Source organism: Ranitomeya imitator, chromosome 10 (genome assembly GCF_032444005.1).
Source record: "Ranitomeya imitator isolate aRanImi1 chromosome 10, aRanImi1.pri, whole genome shotgun sequence".
NCBI classification, from domain to species: Eukaryota; Metazoa; Chordata; class Amphibia; order Anura; family Dendrobatidae; genus Ranitomeya; species Ranitomeya imitator.
The window spans coordinates 67,365,824-67,389,139 of NC_091291.1; the positions used below are offsets into that span (position 1 = coordinate 67,365,824).

The 23,316-nt window shown below is 41.1% G+C and overlaps 1 protein-coding gene across 1 annotated transcript in view; it reads left to right on the plus strand.

Moving 5' to 3' along the window:
• LOC138651326 (serine/threonine-protein kinase SBK1-like) overlaps positions 1–23,316 on the plus strand; it is a 90,434-nt gene that overhangs the window by 18,477 nt on the left and 48,641 nt on the right. The window contains exon 2 of the mRNA XM_069741427.1: positions 22,975–23,164. Coding sequence (XP_069597528.1) covers positions 22,999–23,164 — 166 coding nt within the window. The 5' untranslated portion in view covers positions 22,975–22,998. The remainder of the gene's footprint in view (positions 1–22,974; positions 23,165–23,316) is intronic.

Here is a 23,316-nt window from a genome sequence, read left to right on the forward strand (position 1 = left end):
ATGTAAAGCAGACATGTGGGAAATGTTATTTATTAATGGTTTGCTGTTATATGACTATCTGGATGAAAGGGATAATCATTCAAATTTAGAAAATTGCTAATTTTTTAACATTTTTCTCAAATTTTTTATATTTTTTATAAATAAACACAAAAAATGTTGAACTAAATTTACCATTATCATAAAGTATAATGTGTCACGAAAAAACAATCTCAAAATCACTGGGATTTGTTGAAGCGTTGCAGAGTTATTACCACATAAAGTGACACTGGTCAGATTTAAAAAATTTGGCTCGGTCACTAAGGGGTTAATTGAGAAATATGTGTCGCTAGTTAATAAATAACATTTCCCACATGTCTACTTTACATCAGCACACTTTTTGAATTTTTTTTTTGTTAGGAAGTTATAAGAGTTAAAAGTGGACCAGTGATTTCTCCTTTTTCTTAAAATTTTCAAAGCCATTTTTTTAGGGACCACATCACATTTGAAGTTACTTTGAGGGGTCTGTATGATAGAAAATGCCCAAAAATGATACCATTCTAAAAACTGCACCCTCAAGGTGATCAAAACCACATTCAAGAAGTTTATTAACCCTTCAGGTGCTTCACAGGAATTTTTGGAATGTGTAAAAAAAAAATTAACATTTAACTTTTTTCACAAAAATTTACTTTAGACCCAAATATGCAAATATCCCATATATGGGGAAAAACCACTGTTTGAGCATAAGGCAGAGCTCAGAAGTAAAGGAGCGCTATTTAACATTTTGAATGCAAAATTTGTTGGAACAAAAATGTGCAAGCACAATGTTGCGTTTGGTGAGGTTCTGATGTGCCTAAACAGTGGAAACCCCCCACAAGTGCCCCCATATTGGAAACTAGACCTCTCAAGGAATGTACTTAGATGTGTGGTGAGCACCTTGAACCCCAAGGTGCTTCACAGAAGTTTATAACGTTGAGCTGTGAAAATAAAAAAATCACAATTTCCCCTCAAAAATGTTATTTGAGACCCAAGTTTTTAATTCTTCTAAGGGCTAATAGGATTTTTTTTCTACAACAGACTGCGGTTCATTTTTTCCTGGGTGCGCCAATACCCCTACATGTAAACTGGAAATATTTTTCAGGCACAGTGCAAAGCTCATAAGGGAAGGAGCGCCATACTATAGTGAAAATGTACCTGTTATGGTTTGTGGGTGCCATGACCCACTTGGAGAGCCTCTGAGTTGCCAGAATAGCAGAACCCCCCCATAAGTGACCCCATTTTACAAACTACACTTATTAACAAATTAATCTAGGGGTGCAGTGATCTTATTGACACCACAGGTGTGTCACAGAATTTTATATTATTGGGCACTGAAGAAAAAAAAAATTTAATTTTTACCACCAAAACTTTTGTTTTAGCTCCAGATTTTACATTTTCACACAAGAACTGTACTGCTTAGGCTTCTTTCACACTTGCGTCGATACGGGGCCGTCACGAAGCATCGGCGCGATGTACCGACGGAAGTGTGAAATTTTGAGTGACATGAGCAGCGGACGCAGTGTTTCAACGCGTCCGCTGTCCAATGTAAAGTCCCAGGGAGGAGGGGGGTGGGGGATTTCCGGCCGGGCATGCGCATTAAAAAATGCAGGATAGGATGTACGAAGAAACGTTCCCTCGAACGTTTTTTCGATAAGACGGCCCACCAAATACCGACGCATCCAGTGCACGACGTATGGAACGTGTGTCCATACGTCGCGATGCATTGGTAACATAGTAACATAGTAACATAGTTAGTAAGGCCGAAAAAAGACATTTGTCCATCCAGTTCAGCCTATATTCCATCATAATAAATCCCCAGATCTACGTCCTTCTACAGAACCTAATTGTATGATACAATATTGTTCTGCTCCAGGAAGACATCCAGGCCTCTCTTGAACCCCTCGACTGAGTTCGCCATCACCACCTCCTCAGGCAAGCAATTCCAGATTCTCACTGCCCTAACAGTAAAGAATCCTCTTCTATGTTGGTGGAAAAACCTTCTCTCCTCCAGACGCAAAGAATGCCCCCTTGTGCCCGTCACCTTCCTTGGTATAAACAGATCCTCAGCGAGATATTTGTATTGTCCCCTTATATACTTATACATGGTTATTAGATCGCCCCTCAGTCGTCTTTTTTCTAGACTAAATAATCCTAATTTCGCTAATCTATCTGGATATTGTAGTTCTCCCATCCCCTTTATTAATTTTGTTGCCCTCCTTTGTACTCTCTCTAGTTCCATTATATCCTTCCTGAGCACCGGTGCCCAAAACTGGACACAGTACTCCATGTGCGGTCTAACTAGGGATTTGTACAGAGGCAGTATAATGCTCTCATCATGTGTATCCAGACCTCTTTTAATGCACCCCATGATCCTGTTTGCCTTGGCAGCTGCTGCCTGGCACTGGCTGCTCCAGGTAAGTTTATCATTAACTAGGATCCCCAAGTCCTTCTCCCTGTCAGATTTACCCAGTGGTTTCCCATTCAGTGTGTAATGGTGATATTGATTCCTTCTTCCCATGTGTATAACCTTACATTTATCATTGTTAAACCTCATCTGCCACCTTTCAGCCCAAGTTTCCAACTTATCCAGATCCATCTGTAGCAGAATACTATCTTCTCTTGTATTAACTGCTTTACATAGTTTTGTATCATCTGCAAATATCGATATTTTACTGTGTAAACCTTCTACCAGATCATTAATGAATATGTTGAAGAGAACAGGTCCCAATACTGACCCCTGCGGTACCCCACTGGTCACAGCGACCCAGTTAGAGACTATACCATTTATAACCACCCTCTGCTTTCTATCACTAAGCCAGTTACTAACCCATTTACACACATTTTCCCCCAGACCAAGCATTCTCATTTTGTGTACCAACCTCTTGTGCGGCACGGTATCAAACGCTTTGGAAAAATCGAGATATACCACATCCAATGACTCACCGTGGTCCAGCCTATAGCTTACCTCTTCATAAAAACTGATTAGATTGGTTTGACAGGAGCGATTTCTCATAAACCCATGCTGATATGGAGTTAAACAGTTATTCTCATTGAGATAATCCAGAATAACATCCCTCAGAAACCCTTCAAATATTTTACCAACAATTGAGGTTAGACTTACTGGCCTATAATTTCCAGGTTCACTTTTAGAGCCCTTTTTGAATATTGGCACCACATTTGCTATGCGCCAATCCTGCGGAACAGACCCCGTCGCTATAGAGTCCCTAAAAATAAGAAATAATGGTTTATCTATTACATTACTTAGTTCTCTTAGTACTCGTGGGTGTATGCCATCCGGACCCGGAGATTTCTCTATTTTAATCTTATTTAGCCGGTTTCGCACCTCTTCTTGGGTTAGATTGGTGACCCTTAATATAGGGTTTTCATTGTTTCTTGGGATTTCAACTAGCATTTCATTTTCCACCGTGAATACCGTGGAGAAGAAGGTGTTTAATATGTTAGCTTTTTCCTCGTCATCTACAACCATTCTTTCCTCACTATTTTTTAAGGGGCCTACATTTTCAGTTTTTATTCTTTTACTATTGATATAGTTGAAGAACAGTTTGGGATTAGTTTTACTCTCCTTAGCAATGTGCTTCTCTGTTTCCTTTTTGGCAGCTTTAATTAGTTTTTTAGATAAAGTATTTTTCTCCCTATAGTTTTTTAGAGCTTCAATGGTGCCATCCTGCTTTAGTAGTGCAAATGATTTCTTTTTACTGTTAATTGCCTGTCTTACTTCTTTGTTTAGCCACATTGGGTTTTTCCTATTTCTAGTCCTTTTATTCCCACAAGGTATAAACCGCTTACACTGCCTATTTAGGATGTTCTTAAACATTTCCCATTTATTATCTGTATTCTTATTTCTGAGGATATTGTCCCAGTCTACCAGATTAAGGGCATCTCTAAGCTGGTCAAACTTTGCCTTCCTAAAGTTCAGTGTTTTTGTGACTCCCTGACAAGTCCCCCTAGTGAAAGACAGGTGAAACTGTACAATATTGTGGTCGCTATTTCCTAGATGCCCGACCACCTGCAGATTTGTTATTCTGTCAGGTCTATTAGATAGTATTAGGTCTAAAAGTGCTGCTCCTCTGGTTGGATTCTGCACCAATTGTGAAAGATAATTTTTCTTGGTTATTAGCAGAAACCTGTTGCCTTTATGGGTTTCACAGGTTTCTGTTTCCCAGTTAATATCCGGGTAGTTAAAGTCCCCCATAACCAGGACCTCATTATGGGTTGCAGCTTCATCTATCTGCTTTAGAAGTAGACTTTCCATGGTTTCTGTTATATTTGGGGGTTTGTAACAGACCCCAATGAGAATTTTGTTACCATTTTTCCCTCCATGAATTTCGACCCATATGGACTTGACATCCTCATTTCCTTCGCTAATATCCTCCCTTAAAGTGGACTTTAGACAAGACTTTACATAGAGACAAACCCCTCCTCCTCTCCGATTTTTACGATCCTTTCTAAACAGACTGTAACCCTGTAAGTTAACTGCCCAGTCATAGCTTTCATCTAACCATGTCTCGGTTATTCCCACTATGTCAAAGTTACCTGTAGATATTTCTGCTTCTAGTTCTTCCATCTTGTTTGTCAGGCTTCTGGCGTTTGCGAGCATGCAGTTTAGAGGATTTTGTTTTGTTCCAATCTCCTCGCTGTGGATTGTTTTAAAAATGTTCTTACCTCCCCTCTGAGTATGTTTTCCTGGATCTTCTTTGTTCAAGTCTAATGTTTTTCTTCCCGTCCCCTCTTCTTCTAGTTTAACGCCCTCCTGATGAGTGTAGCGAGTCTTCTGGCGAATGTGTGTTTCCCAGGTTTGTTGAGGTGTAGTCCGTCTCTGGCGAGGAGTCCATTGTACAAGTAATTCACACCGTGGTCCAGGAATCCGAATCCTTGTTGTCTGCACCATCGTCTTAGCCAGTTGTTTGCATCAAGGATCCTGTTCCATCTCCTGGTGCCATGCCCGTCTACTGGAAGGATAGAAGAAAAAACTACCTGTGCATCCAGTTCCTTTACTTTCTTCCCCAACTCTTCAAAGTCTTTGCAGATTGTCGGTAGGTCCTTCCTTGCCGTGTCATTGGTGCCAACATGTATCAGAAGAAATGGGTGGACGTCCTTGGAGCTGAAGAGCTTTGGTATCCTATCGGTCACATCCTTGATCATCGCACCTGGAAGGCGGTAATACAAGTCTATGTGAAAAAACGCATCCTGCGGGCAACTTTGCAGGATGCGTTTTTTAACAAAACGACGCATTGCGACGTATACTAGAAAACGGAAATGTGAAAGACTTTAGCTATACGGAAAGACTTGGGATGAACAGGGTGCCATTTCCTCCTGGAGCACAGATTTTCCTAGAACAGTTTGTGGACTCCATATACAGAGCCCCTAATTGCTAGAAGAACAGAATCCCCCTTCAAGTGACCCCATTTTGGAAAATATACCTCTTTGGGAATTTATCTACAGGTGTAGTGATGATTTTGACTCAGTGTTTTTCCAGAAAAAAGCAGCAATGAATGCTGTCAAGTGAAAATTGCAAACTGCCGTTGTAGTGACCAGTATGCTGTAGTGACTGGTATGTTAAAGTTTTCAGTACGTTATGCCCAGCTAATGCTCATGGAGAAACGCACCCATAAATTAGGCAGGCTCTCATCACTTCAAAAATGTCAAACATGTGGACACTATATGTGGTTTAGGTACACTGTGGGGCTTAAAAGGGAGGGGGCATTTGGATTTGGGAGTGCAGAATTTGCAGAATTTATTTTGGAGGGTGAGGCACCACTTTGCTTTTTCAGAGCTTTTGTGCTATCAGTAGCATGGAAGCCCCCTATATTTCCATTAACAAATGACCCCTGAGTGGGGATTTGCTTTTTTTGTGGATTGATTTGAAGCTCTATTGGGAACATTTTGCATAAAGTTTGGGATCACATTTATCCGACACACTACACTGAGCACTTACTTTGGGGATTCCATCTAAATCTCTGAGTAATGTGACCGATGAAACACCCGAGGGATCCATTCACTATAATGAGGCAGCAGAGTTACTCTGGACTCCGTCTGGCCTCTGTTCAGCGTTGTCCTTTTCAGACGTGCACAAAACCGTGGCCAACGGCACTTTTATGCAATTTTTAAAAGATTAACACAGCTGGATCACAGGTCCTATGGCATCCACAGTGCCTCCATCTGCCTCATTATAGGGAATTTTCTGCCTAAGGTTCTGTCTGAATCACGTAGTTTAGAGATTTACAAGGAAATCCTGGTGTAAGAGCTCAGCGTAGAGAATAGGATAAATGTAAGCTGCGCCTTACTGCGATCTTTGGGAGGCAGAATGAAAAAAAATCAACAGCAGGTGAAGAATTGGTTTTATTTATTTTTTATGTCGTTACTCATGCAGTATAAGTGATTAGGCGACTTTATTCTTCGGGTCGGTGCTATTACAGCGGCACAAGATTTATACTGGGTTTTTCTGTTTGATTCCTGTCACACACTAAAAAATGCTTTTATTTGCATCACCATATTTTGAGAGCTACAGTTTTTCCATGTTTTGGCCCACAGTCATGTGAAGGTTAAGGTTTGTTTTTTTGCGGGACAAGTTGATATTTTTATTGGTACGATTTTCAGGTGCATGAGTTTTTTATTGCTTTCTATTCCAATTTTTGAGAGGCAGAATGTCATTTTTATGTCATTCTGTGTGTGGTAAAATTGATAGGGCAGTTTTATTCTTCGTGTCAGTACAATTACAGAGATACCGCAATTATTTTTTTTAATGTATTGGCGCTTTTACAAAAAAATTTTTTTATAGAAAAAGTAATTATTTTTGCAGCACTTTATTCTGAGAGCTATAGCTTTTTTATTTTTCCGATGTATGGCAGTTTGTTTTTTGTGGGACAAGATGACATTTCCAGTGGTACCATGTTTTTTTTTTATTCGTCTTTTGATCGCGTTTTATTCCACTTTTTGTTCAGTGACATTATGATAAAGCATTGTATTTTTGCCTTGCTTTTTATTTATTTTTTATGGTGTTCACTAAAGGTGTTAACTAATGTGATATTTAAAACTATGTGTACTTTTATTTTTTATATATATATTTTTTTTCATACTAATATATTTAAAAAATATTTTATTTTATTTATTTTTTTAATAGGCGTACGATGATGAGAATAGTACTCATCAGCCGAAGCCCGTGACCGGCGGTAACCTTTTTACCGCCGGTTACAGCTCCTGACTCACACGCTGTCATCTGTATGACAGTGTAGGAACTGCAGCGCTCTGACTGGCAGTAACTTGAAAGGTTACTGCCAGAGCCGGTGTTTGTCGCGCTGTCACACAGATGACAGCATGGGAAAGACCCAATGTTCAAGCTGCTGAACCCGAACAGGATTTTCTGGAGAAGTCCATGTTCAGGGTCCTTGCATGGATACTAGGTATTTGATATGTACCCCGAACTTTACCTTTTGGGCTCGCCCATCCCTATACTGTATCTCTAATATAAAATACCCTCATTTTGGCAAGACCACCCTCTCCCAAAATAATAGGATGATATAGCCTTTGGAAGACAATAAAATGTTGCTAAGACAAGGTGTGATGGAAACTCAAACTCATTTTTATCTATCTGGCTTATATAGAGACCTTTAACAAGAAAAGTCTTGAGTTGACCAACAAAAGTGCATAGGATTAGAGGTAAGTTTACCATAGTTAGGGTATGTGTCCACGTTCAGGATTGCATCAGGATTTGATCAGGATTTGACGCAGGTAAAATCTGCACCAAATCTGCACCTGAGGTCACTGGCAGGTCACCTGCATTTTTCAAGCGTTTTTGACACGTTTTTCATGCGTTTTTTGACGCTTTTTTTCATGCGAATTTGTGTGTGCTTTTGTAAGCTCAATAAAGATATACCAAAAAAAAGGGTGATGTCATTTCTTGTCCAACCTCTTCATTTACATACTCCATTGAAGAATAATGTTTACACACACAGATAGATGACAGATAACAGATAGATCGATAGATGATAGATAATAGATAGATCTGTCGTATCTATCTATCATATCATCTATAAATATATCTATCGATAGATATATTTATAGATAGCTAGATAGATATATCGATAGATAAATAGATAGATGATAGATAGATACGATAGATAGATAATACCAAGGCGGATGTTTAGTATATCTATGTATCTATAGATATATCTATCTATAAATATATATATATGGATAGATTATCCATCTACTATATAATTGTCTAAGGGTCACTTCCGTCTATATTCTGTCTGTCTGTCACGGAAATCCCAAGTCGTTGATTGGTCGCTGCAAAACGGCCACGACCAATCAGCGACGGGCACAGTCCGGTGGTGAAATGGCCACTCCCTACTCCCCTGCAGTCAGTGCCCCCTCCAGTCAGTGCTCACACAGGGTTAATGGCAGCGTTAACGGACCGCGCTATGCTGCAGTGTAACGCACTCCGTTAACGCTGCTATTAACCCTGTGTGACCAACTTTTTACTATTCATGCTGCCTGTGCAGCATCAATAGTAAAAAGATCTAATGTTAAAAATAATTTTAAAAAAAATCATTATATACTCACCCTCCGTCGGCCCCTGGATCCAGCCGAGGCCTTTCCCGTTCCTCACGATGCTCCGGTGACTGGTCCATGCATTGCGGTCTTGCGAGATGATGATGTAGCGGTCTCGCAAGACCGCTACGTCATCATCTCACGAGACTGCAATGCACTCTTGGGACCGGAGAGTCGCGAGGATCATCGGTAAACGCCTCGCCTGGATCCGGGGGCCGACGGAGGGTGAGTATAGAGCTATTATTTATTTTAATTCTTTTTTTTAACAGGGATATGGTGTCCACATTGCTATATACTACGTGGACTGTGTTAGATACTGCGTGGGCTGTTATATACTACATCTCTGTGCTACAGTTAGGGCCAGAAATATTTGGATAGTGACACAAGTTTTGCTATTTTAGCTGTTTACAAAAACATGTTCAGAAATACAATTATATATATAATATGGGCTGAAAGTGCACACTCCCAGCTGCAATATGATAGTTTCCACATCCAAATCGGAGAAAGGGTTTAGGAATCATAGCTCTGTAATGCATAGCGTCCTCTTTTTGAAGGGACCAAAAGTAATTGGACAATGGACTCTAAGGGCTGCAATTAACTCTGAAGGCGTCTCCCTCGTTAACCTGTAATCAATGAAGTAGTTAAAAGGTCAGGGGTGGATTCCAGGTGTGTGGTTTTGCATTTGGAAGCTGTTGCTGTGAGCAGACAACATGCGGTCAAAGGAACTCTCAATTGAGGTGAAGCAGAACATCCTGAGGCTGAAAAAAAAGAAAAAATCCATCAGAGAGATAGCAGACATGCTTGGAGTAGCAAAATCAACAGTTGGGTACATTCTGAGAAAAAAGGAATTGACTGGTGAGCTTGGGAACTCAAAAAGGCCTGGGCGTCCACGGATGACAACAGTGGTGGATGATCGCCGCATACTTAATTTGGTGAAGAAGAACCCGTTCACAACATCAACTGAAGTCCAGAACACTCTCAGTGAAGTAGGTGTATCTGTCTCTAAGTCAACAGTAAAGAGAAGACTCCATGACAGTAAATACAAAGGGTTCACATCTAGATGCAAACCATTCATCAATACCAAAAATAGACAGACCAGAGTTAAATTTGCAGAAAAACACCTCAAGAAGCCAGCTCAGTTCTGGAAAAGTATTCTATGGACAGATGAGACAAAGATCAACCTGTACCAGAATGATGGGAAGAAAAAAGTTTGGAGAAGAAAGGGAACGGCACATGATCCAAGGCACACCACATCCTCTGTAAAACATGGTGGAGGCAACGTGATGGCATGGGCATGCATGGCTTTCAATGGCACTGGGTCACTTGTGTTTATTGATGACATAAGAGCAGACAAGAGTAGCCGGATGAATTCTGAAGTGTACCGGGATATACTTTCAGCCCAGATTCAGCCAAATGCTGCAAAGTTGATTGGACGGCGCTTCATAGTACAGATGGACAATGACCCCAAGCATACATCCAAAGCTACCCAGGAGTTCATGAGTGCCAAAAAGTGGAACATTCTGCAATGGCCAAGTCAATCTCCAGATCTAAACCCAATTGAGCATGCATTTCACTTGCTCAAATCCAGACTTAAGACGGAAAGACCCACAAACAAGCAAGACCTGAAGGCTGCGGCTGTAAAGGCCTGGCAAAGCATTAAGAAGGAGGAAACCCAGCGTTTGGTGATGTCCATGGGTTCCAGACTTAAGGCAGTGATTGCCTCCAAAGGATTTGCAACAAAATATTGAAAATAAAAATATTTTGTTTGGGTTATGTTTATTTGTCCAATTACTTTTGACCTCCTAAAATGTGGAGTGTTTGTAAAGAAATGTGTACAATTCCTACATTTTCTATCAGATATTTTTGTTCAACCCTTCAAATTAAACGTTACAATCTGCACTTGAATTCTGTTGTAGAGGTTTCATTTCAAATCCAATGTGGTGGCATGCAGAGCCCAACTCGTGAAAATTGTGTCACTGTCCAAATATTTCTGGCCCTAACTGTATATACTGTGTGGGCTGTGCTATGTACTATGTGGCTGTGGTATATATTACATGGCTGGGCAATATACTACATCGCTGTGCTCTATACTACGTGGCCTGTGTTATATACTACGTCTCTGTGCTATATACTATGTGGCTGGGCAATATACTACTTGGCTGTGCAATATACTACGTATCTGTGCCATATACTACATGCCTGGGCAATATACTACGTTGCTGCTATATCTACTGTGTTGGCTGTGCTATATATTGCGTGGGCTGTGTTATACACTACATCGCTGTGCTTTAGACTACATGGCTGTGCTATACAGTTAGGGCCAGAAATATTTGGACAGTGACACAAGTTTTGCTATTTTAGCTGTTTACAAAAACATGTTCAGAAATACAATTATATATATAATATGGGCTGAAAGTGCACACTCCCAGCTGCAATATGATAGTTTCCACATCCAAATCGGAGAAAGGGTTTAGGAATCATAGCTCTGTAATGCATAGCGTCCTCTTTTTGAAGGGACCAAAAGTAATTGGACAATGGACTCTAAGGGCTGCAATTAACTCTGAAGGCGTCTCCCTCGTTAACCTGTAATCAATGAAGTAGTTAAAAGGTCAGGGGTGGATTCCAGGTGTGTGGTTTTGCATTTGGAAGCTGTTGCTGTGAGCAGACAACATGCGGTCAAAGGAACTCTCAATTGAGGTGAAGCAGAACATCCTGAGGCTGAAAAAAAAGAAAAAATCCATCAGAGAGATAGCAGACATGCTTGGAGTAGCAAAATCAACAGTTGGGTACATTCTGAGAAAAAAGGAATTGACTGGTGAGCTTGGGAACTCAAAAAGGCCTGGGCGTCCACGGATGACAACAGTGGTGGATGATCGCCGCATACTTAATTTGGTGAAGAAGAACCCGTTCACAACATCAACTGAAGTCCAGAACACTCTCAGTGAAGTAGGTGTATCTGTCTCTAAGTCAACAGTAAAGAGAAGACTCCATGACAGTAAATACAAAGGGTTCACATCTAGATGCAAACCATTCATCAATACCAAAAATAGACAGGCCAGAGTTAAATTTGCAGAAAAACACCTCAAGAAGCCAGCTCAGTTCTGGAAAAGTATTCTATGGACAGATGAGACAAAGATCAACCTGTACCAGAATGATGGGAAGAAAAAAGTTTGGAGAAGAAAGGGAACGGCACATGATCCAAGGCACACCACATCCTCTGTAAAACATGGTGGAGGCAACGTGATGGCATGGGCATGCATGGCTTTCAATGGCACTGGGTCACTTGTGTTTATTGATGACATAAGAGCAGACAAGAGTAGCCGGATGAATTCTGAAGTGTACCGGGATATACTTTCAGCCCAGATTCAGCCAAATGCTGCAAAGTTGATTGGACGGCGCTTCATAGTACAGATGGACAATGACCCCAAGCATACATCCAAAGCTACCCAGGAGTTCATGAGTGCCAAAAAGTGGAACATTCTGCAATGGCCAAGTCAATCTCCAGATCTAAACCCAATTGAGCATGCATTTCACTTGCTCAAATCCAGACTTAAGACGGAAAGACCCACAAACAAGCAAGACCTGAAGGCTGCGGCTGTAAAGGCCTGGCAAAGCATTAAGAAGGAGGAAACCCAGCGTTTGGTGATGTCCATGGGTTCCAGACTTAAGGCAGTGATTGCCTCCAAAGGATTTGCAACAAAATATTGAAAATAAAAATATTTTGTTTGGGTTATGTTTATTTGTCCAATTACTTTTGACCTCCTAAAATGTGGAGTGTTTGTAAAGAAATGTGTACAATTCCTACATTTTCTATCAGATATTTTTGTTCAACCCTTCAAATTAAACGTTACAATCTGCACTTGAATTCTGTTGTAGAGGTTTCATTTCAAATCCAATGCGGTGGCATGCAGAGCCCAACTCGCGAAAATTGTGTCACTGTCCAAATATTTCTGGCCCTAACTGTATACTATGTGGCTGTTATATACTATGTGGCTGTGCTATCTAATGCGTGGGCTGTGTTCTATACTACGTGGGCTGAGTTATATACTACATGGCTGTGCTATACACTATGTGGCTGTGCTATATACTACGCGGCCGGCCGCGACCAATCAGCGATATTGCAGCGGGATTTAAACACCACTTTGTAAATAAAGTACATACATATTCTAGAATACCCGATGCATTAGAATCGGGCCACCATCTAGTAGCTATATAATAGCAAGTCCGATGTTTATGAATGAACGTTGAATTTAAAAAAATGGGAAAAAATGGCGTGGGCTCCCGAGCAAAATTCTGCGCCAGAGGGGGAAAGCACATGGCCAATATTTGTAGCCTGGGAAGGGGGTAATACTCATGGTCCCTCCCAGGTTATGAATATCAGCCTGCAGCTGTCTACGCAGCCTTTACTGGCTATTAAAATATGGGAACCCCCCCAAAAATTGATGTGGGGTCCCCCTATAATTTATAGCCAGAAAGGCTACGCAGACAGCTGCGGACTGATATTCATAGCCTAGAGAGGGGCCATGGATATTGCCCCCCCCGGCTACAAATACCAGCCCACAGCCGCCCAAAGAAATGGCGCATCTGTAAGACATATGTTGTCGCATGTAGTTGCATGTCGCATGTAGTTGCATGTCGTCGCATGTTGCATGTCATCACATGTTGCATGTCATCGCATGTCACATGTTGCATGCCGTCACATGTCGCATGTTGTCACATGTTACATGTTGTCACATGTCGTCGTATGTTGCATGTCGCACGCTGTCGCATGTTGCATGTTGTGTGTTGCATGTCGTTGCATGTAGGATGTTGTCGCATGCTGCATGTCATGTTGTGTGTCGCATGTTGTTGCATGTAGCATGTTGTCGCATGTTGCATGTCACATGTTGCGTGTCGCATGTTGTATGGTGTATGTTGTGTGTGGTATGTGCAGACAGTGTAGATGAGTCCGGCTCTGCTACATCTTGATGCCTGACATCCAGATGTAGCAGAGCCTGTAGATGATCGCTGGAGATAACTCTCCAGCGATCACCTACACTACAGCGTTCTCACAAACAGCTGATCAGCTGTTTGCGAGAACCAGACTAGTGACCAGAGACAAGTCCCGGCAGTTCTTGTGATAACATAAGTTGAGCCGGCAGACATGCGTAGTAAGCTGCTTGTACGCAGTTTCTACGCATGTGACTAATCATTAGATGCGATTTTATCGCATCTAATGATAGTCTATGGGAAATATACGGAGCGTCGCCGCTTTGTAAACAGACATGCTGCGTTCTGACGCACCGCATGTCCGTTTACGTGGGTCTGCCGCCTCCGTGTTTTACCGCATAGTGGACATGGGATTTCATGAAATCCCCTCCACTATGCTGTAACATCTGGATGCTGCGTGTTTGACGCTGCGGCTCTCTGCAGTGTCAAACACGCAGCGTTTCCTGAACGTGGAAACATACCCTTAGAGTTGTCATTAAGAACTGTTAAGCACATTTGCTGATATTGAATTGAGTCCATGATAACTATATTTTCTCCTTTATTGGAGAAAAACATGATTTTCATGCAGGACAATGCTCCATCACATGCCTCCAACTACTCCACAGAGTGGCTGGCCAGTAAAGGTCTCACAGAAGAAAAAATAATGACATGGCCCCCTTGTTCACCTGAGCTGAACCCCATAGAATACCTGTGGTCCCTCATAAAATGTGAGATCTACAGGGAGGGAAAACAGTACACCTCTCGGAACAATGTCTGGGAGGCTCTGGTGGCTGCTGCACGCAATGTTGGTCGTAAACAGATCAAGCAACTGACAGAATATATGGGTGGAAGGCTGTTGAGTGTCATCATAAAGAAAGGGGGCTATATTAGTCACTAATTTTTGGGGGTTTGTTTTTGCATGTCAGAAATGTTTATTTCTAAATTTTGTGCAGTTATATTGATTTACCTGGTGAAAATAAACAAGCGAGATGGGAATATATTTGGTTTTTATTAAGTTGCCTAATAATTCTGCTCAATAATAGTTACCTGCACAAACAGATATCATCCTTAGACAGCCAAATCTAAAAAAAAACCCACTCCAACTTCCATAAATATTAAGCTTTGATATTTATGAGTCTTTTGGGTTGATTGAGAACATAGTTGTTGATCAATAATAAAAATAATCCTCTAAAATACAACTTGCCTAATAATTCTGCACACAGTGTAGTTTTTCCCATGTATTGCCGTAGGATTTCACACAATCAGGCCACATTCTCTCCCTTGTCCTGTTAGACATACCTCACTTTTGAACAGTTGCTAAAATACTCCTCTCTATAACTATCTCTTATCTCTCAGAAGTATTACTTGAAGAAGAACCTTCCACTGCCATGTGCCATTTATAGCATATAGCCTACATAGCTTCACTCCTGCTTTCTACTGTAAAACAATGTATACGGTAATATATTCTAGACGTTGTGCATGAATAAGAAACTAACAGAAACTATTACTGTAACAGAATTCACTGTATGGCCGGCGTCACACTTGGCGTAAGACAATACGGAACGTATTATACGTCCGTACTACGCGTTCAATACGCCACATTGTGTCCGTAATCGACTTCCGTAGTTAATGCGTTTCTTAGGTGTGGTCGCGTATTTTGCGCATGTGATTGTGCGTGTGTAATCCGTATGTAATCCGTATGGCGTTTTTTTCACGCACCCTCACAAAATGGACATTTAACGGTTTTCTGGCCTGCAAATCATTTAAATCATCATTAAACACACTATTTAAGCCCTCTACAACAGGTGGACCCCTCCCATCTGCCCTATATGTTCTCTAGCATATTTTGGCTGTGTTGCTTGGACCTTACAAAGATGTCTGACCATGTGTATTTAAGCACAACTCAGCGGGTGTTGCTTCACTGGGTGTTGTCTCGTCGCTTTGGCCAGCCATATCCGGTCAATGTTGATCCGCGAAGGAGGAGACGAAGATTATGGGTCCATCGTCTATTGACCCAACGCCAGAATAAAGGACATTTCCAGAGACTATATTCAGCTTTGAGGGCACATCCTGACAAGTTTTACCTGTATAGTCGCATGTCCATCAGGACTTTTGACATGTTGTTGGAGATCTTACGTCCTGGCCTCACCTATCAGGACACCTGGATGAGAAAAGCCATCTCTGCTGAGGAGCGTCTGCTCCTAACCTTACGGTATGTATTCCACATTCGCCCATACTGTTTTTTGTTGGTTTGTTCAAAACTGTGGGGTGTCCTACTATGTTAACTTAACTTGGACATGAAGCCACAAGCACATATAAAAGAATGTTGTTGATATGCTATTATTTTAAGATAGTAAAATTAACCTTTTTCTATTGTAAATAATGTCCTAGTAAATGAAATATACACTTGTGCTTATTCATGTTTTCATAGTCATCATGTTAATGGTTTTTTTACCTTTTTTTTGTATTGCAGCTTCCTGTCCACAGGCTTGTCCTATGCGGGTCTACACCTGGAGTTTCTGATTGGGCGGTCGACAATTTCAGGCATTGTTAGGACAACCTGTTCCCAAATATGGCAGAAACTTCAGGAAGTTGTGATGCCTGAGCCCAAACAGGAGGATTGGCTCAAAATCGCCACTGGTTTCAAAAATACTTGTGACTTCCCTAACTGCATTGGAGCTGTGGATGGGAAACATATCATGGTGCGTAAGCCGCCGAACTCTGGTTCCCAATTCTACAATTACAAACAGTTTTTCTCTGTAGTTCTGTTATCAGTTGCTGACAGTAACTACAGGTTTATAATTGTAGACATTGGGGCCTATGGGCGAACTGGAGACTCTAGGGTCTTCAATTCGTCCATAATGGGTCGGCGGCTACGTGACAACCAGTTGAACCTCCCACCACCACAACAACTCCCAGGCTCCAATGCGGAAGCAGTGCCTTTTGTTTTTGTTGAAGATGAGGCCTTCCAACTGACGAGGCACGTCATGAGGCCTTACCCCAGGCGCAACCTTGACCACCGGCGGAGGGTGTTTAATTTGAGACTTGCAAGGGCATGGAGACTGGTTGAGTGCGCCTTTGGGATTCTTGTTGCCAAATGGCGTGTTCTTCAGTCTGCCATCCAGCTGAGTGAGGCTACAATCAATGAAGTGATCAAAGCCTGTGTAATTCTACATAATTTCACAAGAATACATGATTGTTCCTCTCCAAATTTTGAAGATCACCTCATGAACAATGTTAGTAGGCCTACCCCATATGTCCCTCCTTCGCGCCGTCCACTTTCTGGTCTTAAAGTTCGTGATGTCTTTACAAATTATTTTTTGACTCCTCAAGGTGCTACTCCCTGGCAAGACTATGCATTTTTGCATGTTTAATTATTTGGATCTATGAAGTATGTGTTAACCAATTTATAAACTCGGTCTGTTGTATTTAATTTTTTCACATATGGTTGTCAGCATATCATGTGTGTGTGATGGAAGAATGATTCGAGCGCATCCAGACTTTGATTGGTAGTAATATAACTTTTTACTGTAGAACATTTGTTATGGGTTTTTTTTTGCCCATAACCAGATTTTGGCATCAAATTTGCCTTTTTTTTAGTGGCAACCAAATTATTTACAACATCCACAATTAAGACTGCTATGTATGCACAATCTAAACCAATATTGTGGATAAAAGAATATAAAACTCAAAAAAATTACAAGGAAAAACTAAAAATCAAAAACAAACCAAAAAAAATTACAAGTCCTGGTAGGTTGGTGCAGGAGATGTAGCTTGCTCAGGGTCAGCATCAGGTGGCCTTTGTAGGCCCAATTGTCCAGCACCCTGTGCAGATGTTGTAGTGGCCTGAGGGACATTAGCCCAGCTATGATGCTGGAAAGTTTGAAGACTGGGCCGAGGATTTGAGACATACCCCTGCTGTTGCTCACCATATGTCCGGGAATCATACCCCAACCCAAAATGACCATATTGTCCATACCCAGGTTGGGACCAGCCTCCAGCACTAGGTGAGGACAAGTGGCCATATTGGGATGTTTGAGGATATCCTGCCATATGTTGCTGAGGTTGCCATTGTGGGTTCGTTGTGGGTTGGGGTTGAGGGTTTGGCTGACGTTGAGGGGGTGCTTCAGATCCTTGTTGAGCAGCCAGGCCTTGTAATCTCTGAGGCCGCAGAATATTTTCAGGTGACATCTGCCACTGTTCAATCATCTGCAAGAGATTGTATGGGTTATTTGGGGGGGTGCATGCGTCAATAAGGATCTGAAAACACCCTCTCAAACGCAGCCTCAACTCCCGCTCTATGGACCTTAAGTACTGGGCAAGGCTCCTTGTAAATCCCTCCTCCCCATCATCCTCTCGAACCCGTGCCAAATAGTTCATGACCCCAGCATCAACGTTTCGCCGGCTTTGGATCAGCTCTCTCCTGCGGCGTGAACGCTGTGGTCTGACTGCAGCCTGTGGGGATGGATCCAGGGCAACAGTTGGGCTGCTGCTATTTCCCGGGTCATCCTGGCTAGGTGGTGGTGCTGCTGCTGCTGCTGATGATGCTGCGGCGGAAGATGAAAACTCTGGGGCCTCTGGGTATGGTTCTGATGCAGATGGAGCTGCCTGGCCAGATGTGGAGGATCCATGAGGGATGGAGCCGGAGGGAGCAGCAGATGGACCAGCCACCTCTTCACCTTCCCCAACTGGGTCAATGACCAGCTCGGACTCAGACCCTGTCTCCCTGTCAGTGAGGTTAGACTGAGTTCTGAAAATGAAAAATGTATATTTATTCAAAATTTTAAGCAAAATTTGTATCAAAAGACTTAATAAAAACAGTGAGTGATGTTTGTACTTACGGCCTGAGGTCCATGCTGGGATTAAGGAAGTTTAGGCGGTCGAAGTAGATGTATTTTTTTTTTTTAGGAGGTGCCCCGGCTCCACTTTTCTCCCGCTGCTGCCTCTCCCTCCTATACTGGTAACGGATACTCCACCACCTTGTTGTAACATTACCCACTAAAACAACAAAAAAAAAACACATTCATTACACCATTATGCAGATTGCTCACACAAGGTGAAATTGAATACACAGATTTAAGTGTAGCATACAAATAGGCATTTGTGGAGCACATTTAATATTAAATTTACAAACCACACACACAATTATCAAGCAAGGCCACAAGGACAGAGTCCCCTAACCTCTATCACAGAAAGGACAATTAATGGGAAACACTGTTAGTAAGGGACACCTATTCAAACCATTAATACATAGTAACATAGTAACATAGTTAGTAAGGCCGAAAAAAGACATTTGTCCATCCAGTTCAGCCTATATTCCATCATAATAAATACCCAGATCTACGTCCTTCTACAGAACCTAATAATTGTATGATACAATATTGTTCTGCTCCAGGAAGACATCCAGGCCTCTCTTGAACCCCTCGACTGAGTTCGCCATCACCACCTCCTCAGGCAAGCAATTCCAGATTCTCACTGCCCTAACAGTAATTCTCACAGCCCTAATGAAATACTTTTATCAGGTACAACACCATGTATCTACTGGTGTGCTTTCTAGTTCTTTCATGAATATTTAAGACATTCTTGTTGATAAATTCTAAGTAGTAAAGGCCTGCTGTTTCACCAGAACATTACATTTCAAACATGGGTGTACTTACTTATCTGTCGCTGTGCCTCACGTGGCTGCTGGTCATAATGTGGGAAGAGGGACCCACACACACTCCTCCATGCAGCCTCTTTTTGTGCCCTGTTAGCATAGTTGGGGTCTCTTTGGTCCCAGATTACAGGCCTCTCTTGGACCAAAATGATCAGCATGTCTACATTAATTATGCTGGCCATGCTGAATATCACTCCGTGGAGGCGTGCAGCAGACTTCCGGGTTCACTGTCTGGCTTTTTCAGCTAATTAGCATGTCTCACCTGGCTGATTGAGTCCTTTGGACATTTCCGGACATCTGCCAGTAAGTTGCGTATTCCTCGCAAGGCACACGCATGGTCCGTATGCATTCCGTATTATACGCTCTCCCATAGACTTGCATTGGCGTATTTTTTGCGCGATACGCTGACAAACGCAGCATGCTGCGATTTTGTGCGCCCGTAGAACGCCGTATATTACGGATCCGTAATATACGGCTGATAGGACTAGACCCATTGAGAATCATTGTGCCGTATGTTATGCGAGTTTTACGGACGTAGTTTCTGCTCTCTTACGTCCGTAAAACTCGCAAGTGTGACGCCGGCCTATTTCTCAATGGCAAATTTGGATGGGGAGGTCATTTGCGCAGGGCTCTCATCTCATGATTTGTCACATAATATCTACTTTGTTGGTATACAGCTGCCTTCCTGAACCATGGGATGTGCAGCGCTGTATACTATGTATGTTTTAACCCCTTCACGACCGGAGCTTTTTTCGCTCCCCTTCTTCCCAGAGCCATAACTTTTTTTTATTTTCCTGTCAATATGGCCATGTGAGGGCTTATTTTTTGCGGGACGAGTTGTACTTGTGAACGACACCATTGGTTTTACCATGTCGTGTAACAGAAAATGGGAAAAAAATTCCAAGTGCAGTGAAACTGCAAACTGCAGTGTTTGGCTTTTTTGCTAGGTTCACTAAATGCAACAACTGACCGGTCATTATGATTCTCAGGTCATTACGAGTTCATAGACACCAAACATGTCTAGGTTCTTTATTATCTAAGTGGTGAAAAAAAATCCAAAATTTGCTATAAAAAAAAAAGTTGCACCATTTTCCGAGACCCGTAACGTATCCATTTTTCGTGATCGCAGGTTGGGTGAGGGCTTATTTTTTGCATGCCGAGCTGACATTTTAATGATGCAATTTTTGTGCTGATACGATCTTTTGATAACATGTTATTGCATTTTAATGCAATGTCACGGCAACCAAAAATACCTAATTCTTGCATTTTGATTTTTTTTCTCTCTACGCCGTATACCAATCAGGTTAATCTTTTTCTTGTTCATAGATTGGGCGATTCTGTACGGCGATACCAAATATGTGTATGTTTGATTTTATTTTTATTGTTTTATTTTGAATGGGGCGAAAAGGGGGGTGATTTGAATTTAGTTTTTTTTATATTTTTTTCATATTTTTAAACACTTTTTTTTTTTACTTTTGGCATGCTTCAAATGTCTCCATTGGAGGGCTAGAAGCTGCCACAACTCTGCTACATTGAGGCAATGCTCAGATCTCCTCTATGTAGCAGAATTACTGCATTGCTATGAATGCTGACCACAGCAATCCAGCATCAACAACCATAGAGGTCTCAAGGAGACCTCTGGTTGTCATGCTGATGCACCGATGACCGCCGATCACGTGACGCAGTTATGTAAAGGTAATCTGTCACCATGTTTTTGCTACCCCATCTGAGAGGAGTAGGGGCAGAAATGCTGACTCTAGCAATGAATCACTTACTGGTCTTCTTGCTGCAGTTTGGCTAAAAAGAAAATCGCTGTTTTATCTAACATAGATTGGATCAATCAGCTCTTTGATTGCTGAGCTCTGTAGAACACTGCCCACACCACTGATTGAGAGCTTCCGAAACATAGGCAGTAAGATGCCAGTGAGTGGTGGGATTGGGGCTATACAGAGCTCATGATGGAGAACTACATGGCAGAAGATTTACTACTCTTCTAAAGGATCATAGAATCATAGAATATCAGAGCTGGAAGGGACCTCATCGTGTCCAACCACCTGCTCAAAACAGGATTCACTTAACCATCTCAGATAGATGCGTGTCAAGACTCTGTTTGAAGACTTCCATTGACGGAGGACTCACCACCTCTCGTGATCACCCTCAATGTCAAAAAGTTTTTTCTAATATCCGATATATATATTATCCCATTCAGTCTCATCCCATTGCTTCTCGTGTTTCCATGTGCAAATGAGAATAATGATGATCCCTCTACACTGTGACAGCCCTTCAAGATATTTGTAGACATTTATTAAGTCTACTCTTAGACTTCTGTTATGGAAGCTAAACATTCCCAGATCCTTTAACCATTCATCATAGGACATACTTTGTAGTCCACTCACCATCCTGGTAGCTCTTCTCTGAACTTGAACAAGTTTTTCAATGTCTTTTTTAAAATATGGTGCCCAGAACTGGACACAGTATTCCAGATGAGACCTGACCAAGGAGGAGTAGAGGGGGATAATTACTTCACGTGATCTAGAGACGGGATGGAGGTCTCATACAAAGCAATGCTGATGAAGGATGCAAATCGAAATATACTTGGAAGGATTTATTATGCAGGTTTTAGAGTCAACACTTTTCGAGGTCACGCAAGACCTCTTCATCCGGACAAAAACCTAGTAATGATTGTCAAGAATGGCTCTCTTATATGTTGTCTTTAAAAAAAAAAAAAAACCCCAGCAGAACCGAGCACGTCAATGTTAAAGTTCAACATTAGCACGGGACTAGAGTTAATGTCGGATATACAATTTAGTGTACCATATAAAAAAAAAAAAGAATACATTGACAAGTTATAAAATCTTCTTTGGAAAATAGTAAAAAAACGTGATTGGAAAATAGCATAAAATCATCATGTATAAATAGAAATGAGTCTCCATATGAGAAGGAATCATGGTAGTTGGGATTTGAACTGGTGAAGGAGAATGTGTATAGATATAGAATCCAGGGAATAAGGTTGCGAGCCACTCCAATGATGCCTGGATCTGAAGTTAAAGAAAAAAGCAAGTATATGCGGAAAAGAAAGGAATTGGGTATATACAAAAACGTGTATAGCGAGACTCAAAATAAAAGTATTTAATAGTTTATTTGTTAAAATCAATAATAAAAAGGAAAAAATATATATTGAGAATTATTTAATATTTAGCTAATAAAAAATATATATAAATATAACTTAGAAAACCACTTAGAAAAAAAACAGGTTATAGACCACATGTGAGCAAATGGAACAGAATATTAAGCCGTGGAATTATACAAGCAATGAAATAAGAGATTAAAAAATGAGTATGAATTTAAAAATGATTGTAAGGATAAATTATGAAAAGGGGTAAAGATTACGGAGTCCACGCCTGATGGTCATGTGCTCTCAGGTTAGGTGGCACAAACCTGGTGACAGATTCCCTTTCAGTAAGAGATCACATTAATACTTATTGTAGATATTGTAATTATCTTTATTATTATTATAGCGCTATTTGTTCCATGGCACTTTACATGTAAGGAGGGGTATACATAATAAAAACAAGTACAATAATCTTAAACAATAAAAGTCACCGACCGGTACAGAGGGAGAAAGGGCCCTGCCTGCAAGGGCTCATAGTGTATAAGGGATGGGGTAATAACAATGGTATAAGAAAGTATAATAATACAAAATGTGATAATGAGTACAAGATAATCAGACAATTATCTGACTATATAATTTTAACTGAATACAGAAAGAAGTCGATCATCTGAGAATAATGAATCTCAATGAGAAAATGTGGAATGGGAACTATCTAGAAGAAATGCTCATTCTTACTTCCCAAAATCTTCCCATGATCAAGGTAGAAGATAACTATGTCATTGTCAAAGAGCTGGGCAGTGGATCTTATGGACATGTTCTGCTTGCTTTAAACCAAACTAAAGGTACAAGAGATATAGTGAGACATTTGTGATTTGTAATAAGATGCAATATTTAATCTACAGTAAATAAAATATATCCATTGAGTTAACATCTTGGATTGTTTGGGTGAGAACACTTATAACACTAATGTATTTTTTCAAATGAGAAAAACCAA